A 15297-nucleotide genomic window follows, 5' to 3' on the forward strand; every position below is an offset into this window, starting at 1 on the left:
CAGCTTTGGCCCAGGTGGAGGTCCCGCCCACGTCTGGGCATTGGACTGGCGGCTCCTTGGTAATCAGAACTCCTGCCACTCTCAGTGAGGGCAGGGGCGCGACGCGGTGGGAAAAGGGCTGAGCATCCAGCGTGGGGAGGATGGGCCAGGACTTTGCCCAGGGACCTGTGCTGACAGGTCCAGGCCTCTCCCCGCTCTTGCCTCGGCCCCTGCCCTGGCCTCACCCACACCCACATCGGGAACCGGGAGCACAGCTTTCGGTGCCAGTCCTGCTGTGCCCCGGGCACTGGGTGCTGGCCTTTCCCCTCACCCCCTCGTTCCAAACCGGTCTGTCCAGCTGTCCACCCCAAAGAGTGAAGCCTCCCGCCCCACCTCAGACACCCCAAGAAAGCCAGAGTCCAAACGCGTGTGTAACTGTGGGGAGGGAGGATTTACTCGCGGGGGAAGGACAGGGAGGTCACAGAAGTGGTTCACGGCAGTGCGGGGGACCGCAGGGGGCGTTCCCGCAGCTCAGGTGTCCCCAACCACGTCGGGGTGCTTCTGCCGCAGGTGCTTGTCCAGGGTGGCCCGCAGGCCGAAGGGCACGCAGCAGTGGGGGCACTTGAAGCGGGGCCCGCCAGGCCCCAGGCCGTGCATGCGGCGGTGGCGGTTGAGTTTGCTGCTCTGGGCGCAGGCGTAGGAGCAGAGCTCGCAGGCGTAGGGCCGCTCGCCCGTGTGCGAGCGCCGGTGCACCGTCAGGTTGCTGCTGTTGGTGAAATGCTTCCCGCAGAACTCACAGCTGCCCCCGGGCCCGGGCCCCCGGCTCTTGCCCGCTGGCTTCAGCGTCTTCTTGGGTGACGTCTTCTGGTTCTTCTTGGGGTCAGTTCTCTGCTCCTTGGTGTCAGCTCCCCAGCTGTCCACGCCGGGGCCCGCCTGGGCCCCACCGCCAGGAGCCCCAGGTTCCTGGACCCCCGCCGTGGCGGCTGCTCCGGCCCCCTCTCCGCCGCTGCACGGGAGGATGCTGGCCGGGGCGGCGGCATGGGCGGCCGGCTCCGGAGGGGCGGCGGAGGCCTGCTCCTGACTGGCATCGGCCACGCAGGGGCTCTGGGGCCGTAGCTGCCGATGGGTCTTCTTGTGGCGGTTGAGCTTGCTGCTCTGGGCGCAGGCATAGGGACACTGGTCACAGGCGTAGGGCCGCTCACCAGTGTGCGAGCGCATGTGCACCTTCAGGTTGCTGAAGGAGCTGAGGGTCTTCTTGCACACGGGGCAGGTGGGGCTCCGCCGGGCGGGACCCAGCCGGGGGCCCTTGGCCTCGGCTTCTGGCCCCGCCACCGCCGACACGGCAGCAGCCACCTCGGCCAGGCCCAGCAGCGGGGCCTCTGGGGCCTCGGGTTCCGTCTGGTAGATGGACAGTCCATGGTCCCACTGGGCGTGGCGCAGCAGTTTCCAGGCTCCCGTGAACTGTCGGCCGCAGCGGAGGCAGCTCAAGGCCTTCAGGTCCTCGCGTTCTGCAGAGAAGAGAAGGGCCAGGGGTTAGTGTGTCAGGCAAGTCAGAGCAGTTGCTGTTCACAGCTGCCGGCTGGACACCTGCTGGGGGAGAGGCTCTATTCCAGGAGCTGAGACGCAGCAGTAAGAGGCAAGACTCCCTGCCCGCAGGAAGCTGGTGTTCAGAGAGGTGGGTGGACAGACAAGAAGCAAGGAAAATCCGTGCAGTGGATGATAAGTACTTGGGGATTTTCTTTGTGTTTGAAAATCTTCAAGAAAAGGTAAAAGGTAGAGCAGAGTGATGGACGGGGGAGTGTTATTTTATACTGGGGTTAGGAAGGCCTTGCTGAGCAGGTGACCCAATTCAGTGTGCTAGGCACCTGCCACCCGCCACGCTCAGCTCCCTCTCACAACTTTCCTTCAAGACAGGAAATAAAGACCTCCATTTTCCAGATGGGAAAACTGAGGCAAAGAGACCTTTCCCCAAGGTCACACAGCTAGGAATGGGTGGAGCTGGGGTTTCAATCCAGAAACCCAGGGAGTGGGAGATAGAGGTTTTCAAGAAAAACGATTGGTTTAATAATCGGAACAGCTCTTGATAACTGAGTGGGTTTCTGTGCCAGGGCCCAGGCTTCTGGGTCCCATGCGTGATCCCCTTTTCCTGCCTTACAGAAGAGGGGGCCAAGGTCTAAATGGGGAGAAGGCTTAGCAGCCACCTAGAGAGGTAGGGGTGTGGACAGTGTGCTAGGTTCCCCTCCCTCTGCATGGAACCCAGATTGAGAGTCCTCCAAATCAAGATACTCCAGGTACTGTCAGTAAGGTACTTCCAGATCTATTTGCCTTTATGTCTTGGATGGGGGTGGCTTTCCTGATGCAACACCAGGGTCAAGAGCATAGGTGGGGTTGGAGAGGGTCAGCCTGGCCTGACTTTCAGCTGGCTCTCCTGCTCCCTAGCTGTGTGACCTTGGGCAAGAAATACCCCTCTCTGAGCCTCAGTTTCCTCATTTGCTAGAATATGGGGATCCTAGGGGTCTTCTCCCTTTTAGACTTGCTGTGAGCTCAGAAGCAGCTAAGAGCTGTGGTCCATCAAGTCCTCAGTAAATATTAGCTGAGGTGTCCACAATTCTCCCAAGTCCAAGCACCTAAGAGTGTATTGTTCTAATGATCCCATCACAGCCCCTCCTTTGCCCACCAGGCTCTAACTCTACAGCTGAGCCAATCATAATTCCTCCTCCCCCCCTCCCACCACAGGACCCTCTCCCTGGCCCAGCCCTGAATATAATTCCATTTCTCACAAATCCCAGGAGCACATGGCCCAGAGACTGGAAATCTAGAGCTGTGGATGAGCCCCACAATCAACGCTGACCAAAAGCTCAGCTCGCCATGAGTCTAGTACCAAGTTAAGAGTTTTAATTCCTACCCAAGGGGAGGAACCCAGGTATCCAGACACCCAGGACCTGGCTCAAAACAGGGCCTTCCCAGCATGCAAGGCTGGGAGATTCCATCAGGGAGGGAAAACCGAAGCCCCTTCCCTGGCTCTGAGCAAATGCCCAGCACCTCAATCAGAAGTGATAAAGAGGTGGAGGGGGTAACAACACCCCCCGGTCCAGCTGGCCTCAGCTCCCCTCCCCCAGGCCGCTGCCCTCCCCAGAGGTGCCCCCTGCTGCCACACTGGTCCAGCCACCTGGCCAGTTATTTCTGGCCAAGGGGAAGGAGAAGTGAAACCAGATTGGGGGTGTGTGTATGGCAAATCCCCAGACCAATCTTCTGGGGCTGGCCACACCCTGTGGGTGGCCCTGCTTCCCTGCCCAGCCCCCATCCTCACCCACCCCCCTCACCACCACTAGTCTCAGCCCTAGGACAGGGCAGGCTCTGGCCACGCCTAGGCTGCACCCGGTGGGGAGCCAGAAAGGGGAAGTAGTGCTCACTGCCCCGCCTGTCCAGGTCAGCCCCTTCTCCCACAGGAAGCTGGGCCCTTGAACTTGAGACCAGGGACTGCATTCCGGCTTTACTCACCTGAGCCATGGCAGGGGCTGGGGCCTCTGAAGAGCTGACAGCCCAGCTTCTTGTGGTCCATGAAAGCAGTGATGGCCTCCAGCGGGAAGGTCTGCAGGCAGCGGCCGCAGGTCAACAGATCTGGGTGTTTGTCGGTCCACGGCTGGCGGTCTGCAGGGAGGAAGCGGGTGGTGAGCGTGGGGTGGGGCCAGGATGGGGCCTGGGGGTTCCGAGGGAGAGGGAAAACCCGAAGGTCAAAAGGGGGGCTGGAGGCCAGGACCCGGCGAGGAAAATAAGGCAGGGGCGGTAGTGCGGGGGTCGGAGGGCGGGGGTCGGTGCCCCGAGAAGGAGGTCCCACCCGAGAGAGAGAGAGGGGAGGGAGGCGGGCCCGGGGCAGGGGCAGGGGGCGCTCACCGTGAAGGTTCGGGGTCAACGGCGTCCACGGCGCCCACTGGTTGCGCAGGCCCAGGGCGTGGAAGAGGCCGCCAGCGGGCACGGGGCCGGGGGAGTGGCGGGGTTCGCCTTCGAACCGCCCCGGCGCGGGCATTTCCTTCGGGTTGAAGGGCCCTAGCCGCCGGGCCTGTAGGAGCCGCGGGTCCGGCTCGGGCTTCACATCGATGAAGAGGTCCGGCATCTCCATCTCGTCGTCTGAGTTGGCGGCGGGAGCAGGCTCTCTTCGGCGAGGCATGCAGCCGGCCTTGCGGCGGGACATGGGTCACGGGCAGGCGGACTGGCGGGCGGAGGACTCGCGAGCCGTGCGCGCTCACACCGAGGCGCCCAGGTGAGTGACTGCGGCGACCCGCGGCGAACTCTCACACGTGCTGGCCCGGCCCGTGGCTCCGCCCACCGAGGCGGGGCCTGACGCGAGAGGACTGCCCCACCCTCAGCCAAACTTAATCTGGACCGTGCCCCCTGCGTTTCTCTAAGTGATCAAATCTTAACCATAACGAGTTCACACAGCCACGCATAGAAACAGCTATTCCTGATCCCGTTTTCGGGCCGGTGGAAACTGAGGCACAAGGTGCCCACACACACCCCCAAGCGAGAAAATGGTAGGGGCCACGTTTCTACCTAGGCGCCTGATAGTAATCTGGTCTGTTCCATTAAACGCATTACAATAAAAGTTCCCTGGGCAAACATTGATTGAGCGCCTACTATGCACCAGGTTCTGGACCAAGTACTGGGGATGCAGCAGGGTACAAAACACAATAACCCTGGCCTCATGCAGTTTATTCGTTCAGGGAGACAGGACTCTCAACAAGATAACTATGTAAAATACAGAGTGCCTTCCGTGACACCTGTCATGGAGAAAAAAAAAAAAAATCCAGGAAGGGTTATAAAGGGACAGGATTACTGGGTTGACGGGTGGGCCTCAATTTTCTCCCCATGCCGGGCCTGTGTATTCGAGGAGTTCTGTAGTGATTAAGTTCTGTATTGATTGAGTTCTGTGAGAAAACGAGGTCAGCTCCAAGGGCGTCTTTTGACCACTTTAGAGTCTTTGGCTTTTCTGAGATGGAAGCCCTGGGAAGGTTTTGAGCAGAGGAGGGTCGTGATCATATATACATTGACTCTGCTCTTAGACCTGGGATCGTCTTTAAAACCAAATAGCCAACTGTCTTGCCTCCCTCGGATGGGGCCTCCTCCAACTTCCCTCCTCAAAGCTGCTCTCTCTGATCACTATTTGAAGTGGCATCAACACCCTGCCCCACCCTTCAACCCTGCAAGTTTTCTTTTCTTCCTGGCACCAACCACATAAGATCTAGAACTGTTTGTTTACTGTCCTCTCACCCCTTCCCCCAACACAAGCCCCCTGAGGTCAGGGCCAGGGTCAGTCCGCCCCTGCCGTGTCCCCAAGCCCAGCACTGAGGGAATTTCACATGCTAATCTCCGCTGCAGGCCTGAGGGTTCCTCATATTGTTATTCAGGTCTCAGCTCAATTGTCCTCCAGAGAGCAGAGGACCTCCCTGACCACAGGATCTAAAGGAGCCCCACCCTGCTGAAGGCCTTACAATTTACACTCCATGACCTCCATCTGTCCCCAGTTCCCTCCTGGGCCTCAGGTTTCCCATCTGTTACCTAAGGTGGCTTCTTCAGTGCCACCTCCCCTGACCACCCAACCTCCCCCAACCCTGCCACCCATTATCCCATTGCCCTTATTTTATTCCTTTTACATCCTTGTCAAGCCCTGAAGGATCTTGTCGATGTATTTGTTCATGTAATAACCTGTGGTGTCCCTCTCAGCCTCCCTAGATGTAGGTTCTGAGATGGCAGGAGCCAAGTCCGTCTTGTTCACAAATAGAGCCCCTAATCGTTCATAGTTCAGTTAACAAATTGTGTATTGAGCTCCTGCTACGTGCATTCTTTCAATAGATATTTGCAGAGGGTCTGCGTACCAGGCACTGGGTCTTGGGGGTCCGCTGGGAAGCCAAGGCCCACAGGGCCCTGCCTTACTGAAACCGTGTGGAAGAAGTGATTTCTGAGCCCAGAGCAGCGCGTTTCCACCTCAGGCCATACATTTTGCCTTTCAGGACCTCAGTTTTCCCCTGTGTAAGATGGGGCTGCGGGGAGGGCTGCAGGACCAAATGACCGCCTCTGGTCTCTCCCAGCTGCTGCTCTCCAAGGCTTTTGCCTGGTGCGTGGCTGCTGAGAGCATGATCAAGTAGGGAAGGTGGGGTTCGGACTGGAGGTGTGGGGTAGGAGTGTGCACGTGTAGGGGGATGGGGGTGCCAAGTCCAATCTGCGCTTAACTCAGACGGGAGGCGCTTCAACTCCTTCTTCTGTAAAATGGGCATCCTGGACGTCCCCACCTCGCAGACTGGTGGATCAGCTTTAAGCGCTGGGCCAAGCCGCTGGCGGGGTGGCGCCCGGGTCTGTGCTGGCTTCCGAGCCCGCGAGCCCGCCCGAGACCACGTGGGGCGGTGGCGGCGCGGGCGGAACCCAGGCTCGGCGGCTCGCGGCCCGCCCGGGCCTCTGCAGCTAGGGCGCCGGCGGAAGTAAGGGCTTAAGCCGCTGCGGACCTCGGTGAGTGTGGGATTGTTGCTGGTGGGTCGCGAGCACTTTCCCGTTCCCCGGAATCGGCCCCGGGACGCCCACCCGCGTGCAAGACCGGGAGTGGCGGCAAGAGTCAAGTCCGCGCCTGCAACGCCGGCTGCTGGGACGTTCTGGTCCCTGAACGCCTACACCCGGGACTCTGGTTCCGAACGCAGCAGCGCACACATCCCCGCGCCCGGGGTGGGGGTGGGGGCGGAATGCACCCCCTTGGGAAAACAATAACGACGACGATATTATAACAGTAATAACGGCTGCGGTCTTCAGACTCGCACCTTTCCTGGAGTGGAATCGCTCGCCTAATCTGAGCCGGGAGGTGGGAAGAACGTCCAGCCCAGGGGGGGAGTGGGGAGTGGACGCCTGAGGGCCGGGAGGACCTACTTAGTGTAAGAAAAGGAGAGCGATGCGTGGCCAGGGCGGAATTGAAAGGAAACTGACCGGCCCAGTGGGCGGAGGTTTGGGGGGTGGGATTCTGCGTTTGAGGTCCCGATCCTCAAGGGGGAGGGTGTGGCCCATTTAACTAATTTGCATCAAGACGGGGCCCACCCATGAGGTGGGTGTAGGCTGGTCAGTATCTCGGTTAAGCTGGTAACTCAGCTGGTTCTCTACCTGGCAACTGAAGGGTTAGTTTGTCCACTGAACGGATCGTTCCCATTTTCTGGAAAGTGAGCACTGAGGCCCCAGGGACGGAAGTCTGTGAATCTCCTGGCCCTGCCATTGACCAAAGCGATGGGCGCTTTAGTTTTTCTAGTGGGAAAGGGGTTTGGACATTTTTTCCTGAAACCTGGGCAGGAAATCCTTGGCTTGGAGACTTGACAGGATAAAGGACTCTCAGGCTTGGTCACCAGGGAGAATGGATAATGCCTGCTTTTGCTGTGTTGGGCACACCCTATGCGACCTTTCTCAAACCTGTTTCTTATCAGGTCACACGTTGACTCCCAAACCTCCAACGGCTCCCCTATGCTGGCTGAAAAAACTGTCCTTTTGCATAGGGCAGGGGTGATGGCCCTGACTCTGTTATCAGACCAGCCGGGGTTGGCTCCCTTTTCTTGCCAATCAAAAGCTTGCACCTAGTCAATGATCTGGCATCGTCCAGCTTCAGTTTCCTCTTCGGGAAAATGGGGCTTGTGCAGGTATGACCAAATCTTTTTTTTTTTTTTTCCTCCCTAATGGAGAAAATATGACTAACATGTTTAATTAGTCATGTAATTAAACATGTTTAATTTTGTTTTATCCAGGGATTGAACATAACTCTTTGGCCACTTGCATAATTCCCATCAGTCCTTCATTAAGTACTAGCCCTAGAGAGGAAGGAGAGTGTTTCTCCTGAAATAGTTAAGTGTTAACCTACGTTGGGAGAAAGCCCTGGGAGCTGATGACCCTTGACTAAACTGGGAACGCAGTGGTCAGATACATTAGAAAATGTATATATCCCTTAATCTCATTCACAGCTGTAGTGATGAGATAATGAAAATGTAGCAATCCCATTAATTCCATTCACTGTGGTCTTGCCCACCAGGCACAAACCAGGGAGTCTTCCTCGGCTTTGCTCAGTCCATTGGCAAATAGTGAGGGCTCTCAACCCTCAAAAGATAGCCTAATCCAATCACTTCTCCTCACCACCCCCCCCACCCTGTCCCAGACGCCTGTCATCTTCCACACCGCCCACTGCAGTGGCTTCCTCACCAGGCTGTCTGCTTCTCCCTTTGCCCCTCCCAGTCCATTCTTTCTTGCAGCAGGCAGAGGGATCCCGTGATTACCGGAAATCAGACCCTGCCCCTCCTCTGCTCAGAACCAGCCCCTGGAGAGACCCAAGTCCTCGAGCCCCTGCATATTCTGCCCTTGCCCCAGCCTCCTGCATACTGGCCTCCTTGCTGTGCCTCAGTCTCCCTTCCATGGGCTTTGCATTTGCTGCTCCCTCGAACTGGAATGCTTTCCCCCCAGATCTCCACATGGCTCAATTCCTCATTTCATTCTGGTCTTTGCTCCAAAGTAACCTTATCAGAGAGATCTTTCCTGAGCCCCTTCCTGGAAACCAACTTTTACCCCCCCAGGCAGGGCCAGGTGTCTGCTCTGGCCTCCTGAGGCCCCCGGGCTCCTTCATTCCAGCCCTGCCCACTCTGGGTCGTCATTGTCTGGAGACCTAGTGTGTGTCATCCACTGGACTGTGAGCCCAGGAGGGCAGGGCTGGGCTCTTTCACTCCCAGCTGTGTCTCTAGCACCACCCAGCATGGGCCAGGCACAGAGCAGGCACTCAGATAACAGGGGGAGTGAATCCTTCCACAAATGTTCACTGAGTACCCCCCCTGGTTGCCAGGCCCTAATTGGGGCTGGGGATGGAGTTGTGAAGTAATCAGATATGTCCCTTCTCTCGAAGGCTTATGTTCTGTGGCAGAACAGACAGCACATAGGCAAACAAGTAAATGCATATTGTCAGGAGGTGATAGTGCTGTGGAAAAAAAAGATACTGCAGGGTGAAAGGGCTATTATTTTCCTCTCCGTAAAGATGATGTTTGAGCAGCGAGCTGAATGAAGTAAGGGAGGAAGGTGAGTCATGTATCTGGAAATATATATATGTCTCCCATTGGAAGAGGGTTCCAGGCAGTAAGAACAGCATGTGCAAAGGCCCTGAGGCAGGAATGTGCTTGGCATTTTCAGGTGACCAAAGGGTAGAAGGGTGGGAGATGAGGTCAGAGAGGTGATAGGGCCTTGTAGCCATCGTGAGGACTTTTGCTTTTGCGCTGGGTGGGGTAGGAGCCATGGGAGGGCTCTGAGCAGAGGAGGGGTGTGATCAGACTTAGTTCTAACAGGAAGATCCCTCTGACAGCCGTGTGGGGAACAGACCGGGGTGAAGGTGGAGGCCAGGAGCCCAGTGGGAAGGCTACTGAAATAGTCCAGGTGGGAGGTGATGGTGGCTAGACCAAGGAAGGGGCAGAGTAGGGGTGGTGAGAAGTTCCCGGATTCTGGATGCAGTTTTGAGGGTGGAGCTGACAAACTTGACTGAAGGATTGGATGTGGGTGGGAGAGAAAGCAAAGAGTCCAGGATACTGCGGATGTCCTTTGCCTGTGTGATCAGCAACCTCCCCCTGAAAGATCTTCCTGACAGCCCTAGGAGGTCTTTTTTTAATGTTTCATTTCACGGATGAGGAACCGGAGGGGGTAGGCTGCTCCTAGAGTTGCAGTGATCTGCCCAGACCCCTTGTAGTGAATCTGGGAGGGCTGGGACCCACCCGCTCTCCCCCAGACCACACCCTCAGCCCCTATGCCAGGTGGTGAGCTGTGGCCTGCCGCAGGTTCTTGTATGGCTCGAGAGCTAAGAGTGGGTTTTGCATTTTTAAGTGGTTGGAAAACTAAAAAAATCTTTTGTGGCACATGAAAGTATATAAAATTCAATATCAGTGTCCCAATAAGTAAGGTTTTATTGGAGCACTGCCATGTTTCCACGTGTTTCTGTATTGTCTGGCCACTTTGCTGCTACTCTGGCAGAGTTGAGTAGTTGTGACAGAGACAGAGACAAGCCCTTGAAGCCTAAAATATTTACCATTGGGCCCTTTACAAAGGAGATTTGCTGACCTTTGCTATATGTTCTGCTAATAAGATTTGGGCCAGCAGCGGGGGTGTCCTATCAGGAAGACTTGGCAGGTAGTTACACGGGGGCTGGGAAAGGTCCGGGTCAGGGACAGAAAGAGGTTTGGAGAGTGCGTGACAGTAAGGCTAGGAGAGGGAGTTCAGATTCCTGAGGGAGGATCTAACATTTTTTAAGGGGCATGGAAGCATTCCGATATGTCCCTTCCTTTTTAAAACTAGAATTTCAAAATTCTTCTGAAAAGATTATACAGATTCAAAACGGATCCAAATTCGAACAGAATTTAAAAGGCAAAGAAAGGTAGACAGCTAAAAGTCTCCACCCCGGGCCCTCCATGGGCTGAATGACCCACGTGCGTTTGCAGTTTTTTTGTTTGTTTGTTTGGTTTTAGGCCGTGCCACGCGGCTTGCAGGATCTTTGTTCCCCAACCAGGGATGGAACCCAGGCCTCCAGCAGTGGAAGCGCTGAGTCCTAACCACTGGACCCCAGGGAGGTGCCTGTTTGCAGTTTTCACGGAGCCCGTCAAGCTGTCCCTCTTTGAGTGTCCGTGAGGCTGTGAATATGTTCACGTGTTCAGCAGTCATTGTTACCCACCCTCCATCTGTTTGTCTGCATCAGTGGTTCTGAACCAGAGATGATTTTTTTTTTTTTTTTTTTTTGTCCCCCAGGGGACATTTGGCAATATATGGAGATCTTTTTTTTTTTTTTTAATGGCTTTATTGGGTTGTAATTCTCCTACCAAAGTATTCACCAGTGGAGACATTTTTGGTTGTCGCAGCTTGGGGCAAGGGTGGGGGACGCTCCTGCATCTAGCGTGTAGAGGCCAGGGATGCTGCCGAAACCCTACACCTATGCACAGGACAGCACCTTACAACGCGACAAAGAATGGTCCAGGCCCAGCTGTCAATAGTGCCAAAGTTGAGAAGCCCTGGTCCATTGCTCTGCAGGATCCTTTCTTGCAAGGAGCTGACAGTTGAGCTCCAGAGACAGGAAGAGCCTCACAAGAAAAAGGACAATCCCAATCACCCCCGTACGGTGAGTGGCCCTGGGATGGGACGCTGGGTGCCTGATACGTGTCAGTCACTTCAGTTAATCACTTTAGAGAAGAGGGGACTGAGCCACAGGGAGGGGTGCAGCTGCCCCTGAAACTTAGGTCCTTCTCTCCCTCTCCTCCTGCTCACAAAGCCAGCATCTCCCTGCATGCAATCAACGGCAGTGCAGTGGCGGAGGAGGGTGAATTAAGAGTTTGGGATTAACATATCACACTACTATATGTAAAACAGATAACCAACAAGGACCTACTGTATAGCACAGGGAACTATACTCAATATTCTGTAATAACCTATAAGAGAAAAGAATCTGAAAAAGAATATATATATATATATATATATATATAACTGAATCGGTTTGCTGTACACCTGAAACTAACACAACATTGTAAACCAACTATACTTCAATAAAAACAAACCCCCAAAAAACAAACAAAAAAACCCCAAACCAACAACAACAAAAAAACCCAAAAAAACCCCCAAACACCTCAGTGCAGTGACATGTAGTATGTTCCAGGCCAGTGCTTAACTTGCACGTTTGTTAGGTCATTTAGTCCCCGTGACAACCCTGTCAGGTTGGTCCTCGTATCACCCCCATTTTACAGATGGGGAAACTGAGGCACAGACCGTTTAAGCAACTTACCCTAGGTCACACAGCAATACTGATACTAATACAGTCGGTATTCAACTGTAACTAACTTTTATGGAGAACCTAGTACATAATAGGCCCTGTCCTGCATGAGCCTGTTGAATCCTGATAACCAGGCGAGGTGGCCGGCCGTTGGTGCCATTCCTCCACACAATGGAAGAGGGAACTGTCTCTTGCTTGAGGTCACCCAGCTAAGCAGGCCTGGGAGCTCACTCTCCACTCCATTCGTTCCAGCAGAAACAGTATTTAAGGAGCCTGGTCCCTGTGCCACTTAGTGTTCGGGAGCTGGGGGCACAGCCATGCGAAGAAAGCAAGGTCACTGCCTGTGGGGAGGCAGCCATCTCGCAGGGAGAAAGACCGCAAGCAGAAAAATAAATAGACAACGTCATGTGCAGCAGTGGTGTGCGCGACAAAGAATGAGGAAGCCCGTTTGGATGGAGGGGGCTGAGGGGTAGATCTTGAAGGCAGGGTGGTCAGGGAAGGGGAGAGGAGGTACAGGCAGGGGGAACCGCAAGTACCAGGGCCCACCAAGGGGCTGCGCCAGGCGTGCCTGAGGCCCAGCGAGGAGGCCAGTGTGGCCGGGTGGAGAGGGTAAGCGCCGTGCTCGGCGGGCGAGGGTGCTGGCGGGATCCGGAGCACTCAGGGCCTTGAGGACTGTGGTAAGGACTTTGGCTTTGACTTTGAGCAAGACAGAAGCCAGGGGAGGGCTCCGAGCAGAGGAGGGACGCGATCTGACTCAGGTGTTAACAGGGTCCCTCTGGCCGTGTGTGCGGACAAACTGGCAGGGGGTGAAGGTGAAATTGGGAGTCCCGTGAGGAGTTGACTTCAGTAGTCCAGGCAGGAAGTGACGGTGGCTGGACCGAGATGTTGGCAGTGGACAGAGTGAGAACTATCAGGTTGTGAATACATATACACATATTTTTTAAATTAAAAAAAAAATATTTTCCCCCTGAGTATTTCTTTTTTTTTTTTTTTTTTGGCTGCCTCAGTTCCCCGACCAGTGATTGAACCCCGGCCACTGTAGTGAAAGTGCCAGATCCTAACCACTAGACCACCAGGGAACTTACACCCCCCCACCCCCCCGCCCAAGTATTTCTTTCTTTGTCTTTTATGATCTTAATATTTTTGAAGAACAGGATAATTTTTTTTTTTTTTTGTAGAATGTCCCTCAATTTGAGTTGCCTCATGATTAGATTCAGGTCATCCGTTTTTGGCAGGAATACCACAGAAGTGGTGCCCTGTCCTCAGTGTATCACATCAGGATGCACATGGTGTTTGTCCTATTACTGCACATGTTGGCTTTCATGCCTAAGTTAGGGTGGTGTCCACCAGGTTTCTCGACCATAAAGTTACTCTTTAGTCTTTACAAGGAATATCTTGTGAGGAGGTACTTTAAGACTTTGTAGATATCCTGGACCTTCTCAAACGTTCACTGACAAGTTTTAGCATCCATTGACAATTTTAGCTGCCGTTGTACGATGCGGATTTTTCCCTCTCCCCCTTTATGTATTTCTTCATTTATCTATTTACAGTAAGTATGGACTCATGGATTTGGCCCTTTCAAGCTGACTCCTGTGTGACTGGGAATTTGTTTGGAAGATCGCATTTCATGACAGATTGGACGGGCTGTGTGTGAGAGAAGAGAGGAGGCCAGGACTTGTTCTTTCAGCAAATATATTTATTGCCAGGGACTGGGGATAAAGCTGTGATAAAAACAGTGCAAAGGCCCTGCTCTCGTGGACCTCCTGAATGGTGATGCCAGTTCCTGGGAGGAGGGGGGCTGGCTGAGCAATGGCACAGGTTTTAGGAGGGGGACTCAGGAATTGGGTTTTGGTCAGGTTAAGTGGAGATGGGGTAGACAGGCCTCCGCTCCCAGGCCTCCCTCTTCCTGTGGCCCCACACTCCCCATAATGGCTCCCTGCTCTTCTTCACCCAACAGCCAGGATAATGCAGACTCCACTGACCATTCCTGTGCCCGTGCTCCGGCTCCCCCGGGGCCCTGATGGCTTGAGCCGAGGCTTTGCCCCCGATGGACGCAGAGCCCCCCTGAAACCGGAGGTTCCTGAAATCCCGGAGTCTCAAGAATCTCGGGAATCCCAGGAACAGCGGGCCCGAGCCGCCCTTCGGGAGCGCTACCTCCGCAGCCTGCTGGCCATGGTGGGGTACCAGGTGAGCTTCACGTTGCACGAGGGTGTGCATGTGACCGCCCACTTCGGAGCCACTGACCTGGACGTGGCCAACTTCTACGTGTCGCAGCTGCAGACTCCGATAGGCGTGCAGGCTGAGGCGCTGCTCCGGTGTAGTGACATTATCTCATACACCTTCAAACCATAAAGATGTTATCGTGTTCATCTTTCTGCCTTGGGCGTAGTCACAGTCTCCCAGGCCTCCATATGCTCCTGAGCTTGGACCTGTGGGCCCCAGAGAGTTCGGAACACCCTCGGAATTTTGAGACAAGCTTCAAGCAACTCTGGCTTCTTGGGACAGTAAAAGTCTGCGGCCCCAGGAGTTCTAGATCCTGTTGAAAGGAAGGCTCTACCTCACAGAACTCTAAACTGTACAGATACACGGGCCTCATGCCCGTTCCTGAAGATTCCGGGTGGAGAGAGGGAATAAAGGAAGGCAAATTGTCTAGTGGGAAATTGTCTGTTGAAGAGGCTGCAAAGTTCAGCCACCCTGGAAATACTCCCCTCCTGCCAAAGTACCAATTATCCCAGGAAAATTTGCCTCCTTTTTTTTTTTTTTTTAAATGTACCCTATAGGGATTGAGCCAGATTTAGGGAGTAGAAGGGTGGCTATCCACGGGCTGAATCCCGTGGAGCTGGGCCAGGAAGGGGAGGACACGTCAAGGGAGTGGGAGGAACTCTGATAAAGGTGTGGTGATTGGACCTCCCCCTAGTCTCTGGGAACGCTGGAGCGACCTGGATGCTAGACTTGGGAGATTTGTACTTGATTTCTTTTACGGGTGGTCTAGGATGTCCATAGCGAGTTGCGAGTTGCGAGTTGCGCGGCTCGCATTGGGTCACATGGTCACGCGCAAGGGCTCCTCCTATTGCCTGTCCTCTGGGTGGGCAGATTCGCTTCCCCGCCCATACGGGGACTGGTTGGGACCTGTCTAACCCTGTGTGGCGGCACCACTGGGAAAAGGCAGAGGATTAAGGGTTAGGGTGAAACTTTGCCCTTTCTCCATTTCACCCCAGCTGTGTAGCGTGGCCGTCCGTATCACTCGCTTTACTTAGCCCCATTAGTAGTAGTCTTTCAGCAGATTTGTATTTATTTATTTATTTATTTGGCCGCCGCGGGCGGTATGCGGGATCTTAGATTCCGGACCAGGGATCAAACCCTTGCCCCCTGCAGTGGAAGCGCAGAGTCCTAACCACTGGATCACCAGGGAATTCCCTCAGCAGATTTACTTTTAAAAAGTAATTTCTGCCCCCTTTGTAGTCCCATCTATTTAAGAAGGTAAGTGAAGATTCCATTAAATATAGATGAGATTTGCTTTGTTC

At 54.7% G+C, this 15297-nt stretch overlaps 2 protein-coding genes across 4 annotated transcripts; one reads left to right on the plus strand and one right to left on the minus strand.

The window, feature by feature from the left end:
* Positions 1 to 486: 486 nt before the first annotated feature.
* Positions 487 to 4226, minus strand: ZNF296 (zinc finger protein 296). Its single transcript, XM_057534869.1, has 3 exons — positions 3874 to 4226; positions 3481 to 3630; positions 487 to 1487 (listed from the first exon to the last, which is right to left on the minus strand). Exons 1-3 carry the CDS (start codon positions 4169 to 4171, stop codon positions 511 to 513), a joined length of 1425 nt encoding a protein of 474 aa, XP_057390852.1. The 5' UTR covers positions 4172 to 4226; the 3' UTR covers positions 487 to 510.
* A 2163-nt stretch (positions 4227 to 6389) lies between these two features.
* GEMIN7 (gem nuclear organelle associated protein 7) lies at positions 6390 to 14501 on the plus strand. 3 transcript variants are annotated; one of them, XM_007168125.2, is made up of 3 exons: positions 6465 to 6480; positions 11041 to 11128; positions 13731 to 14501. In XM_007168125.2, exon 3 carries the CDS (start codon positions 13739 to 13741, stop codon positions 14123 to 14125), a length of 387 nt encoding a protein of 128 aa, XP_007168187.1. In that variant the 5' UTR covers positions 6465 to 6480; positions 11041 to 11128; positions 13731 to 13738; the 3' UTR covers positions 14126 to 14501. The 3 variants fall into 3 exon arrangements, with proteins under 3 accessions (XP_007168186.1, XP_007168187.1, XP_007168188.1); XM_007168124.2 differs by lacking the exon at positions 11041 to 11128 and having other exon boundaries at positions 6390 to 6480; XM_007168126.2 differs by lacking the exons at positions 6465 to 6480; positions 11041 to 11128 and adding an exon at positions 6493 to 6823.
* Positions 14502 to 15297: the final 796 nt, after the last annotated feature.

The sequence above is a fragment of the Balaenoptera acutorostrata genome, chromosome 19, assembly GCF_949987535.1.
Source record: "Balaenoptera acutorostrata chromosome 19, mBalAcu1.1, whole genome shotgun sequence".
Classification (NCBI taxonomy): Eukaryota; Metazoa; Chordata; class Mammalia; order Artiodactyla; family Balaenopteridae; genus Balaenoptera; species Balaenoptera acutorostrata.

Excerpts from the sequence above, each read along its gene's own strand:
- ZNF296 (XM_057534869.1), bottom strand. The coding sequence starts at position 4,171 with ATGTCCCGCCGCAAGGCCGGCTGCATGCCTCGCCGAAGAGAGCCTGCT. Across the intron at positions 3,631-3,873 it reads GTTGACCCCGAACCTTCACG|ACCGCCAGCCGTGGACCGAC; the intron begins GTGAGCGCCCCC and ends TCCTCCCTGCAG. Across the intron at positions 1,488-3,480 it reads CAGCCCCTGCCATGGCTCAG|AACGCGAGGACCTGAAGGCC; the intron begins GTGAGTAAAGCC and ends TCTTCTCTGCAG.
- GEMIN7 (XM_007168124.2), top strand. The coding sequence starts at position 13,739 with ATGCAGACTCCACTGACCATTCCTGTGCCCGTGCTCCGGCTCCCCCGG.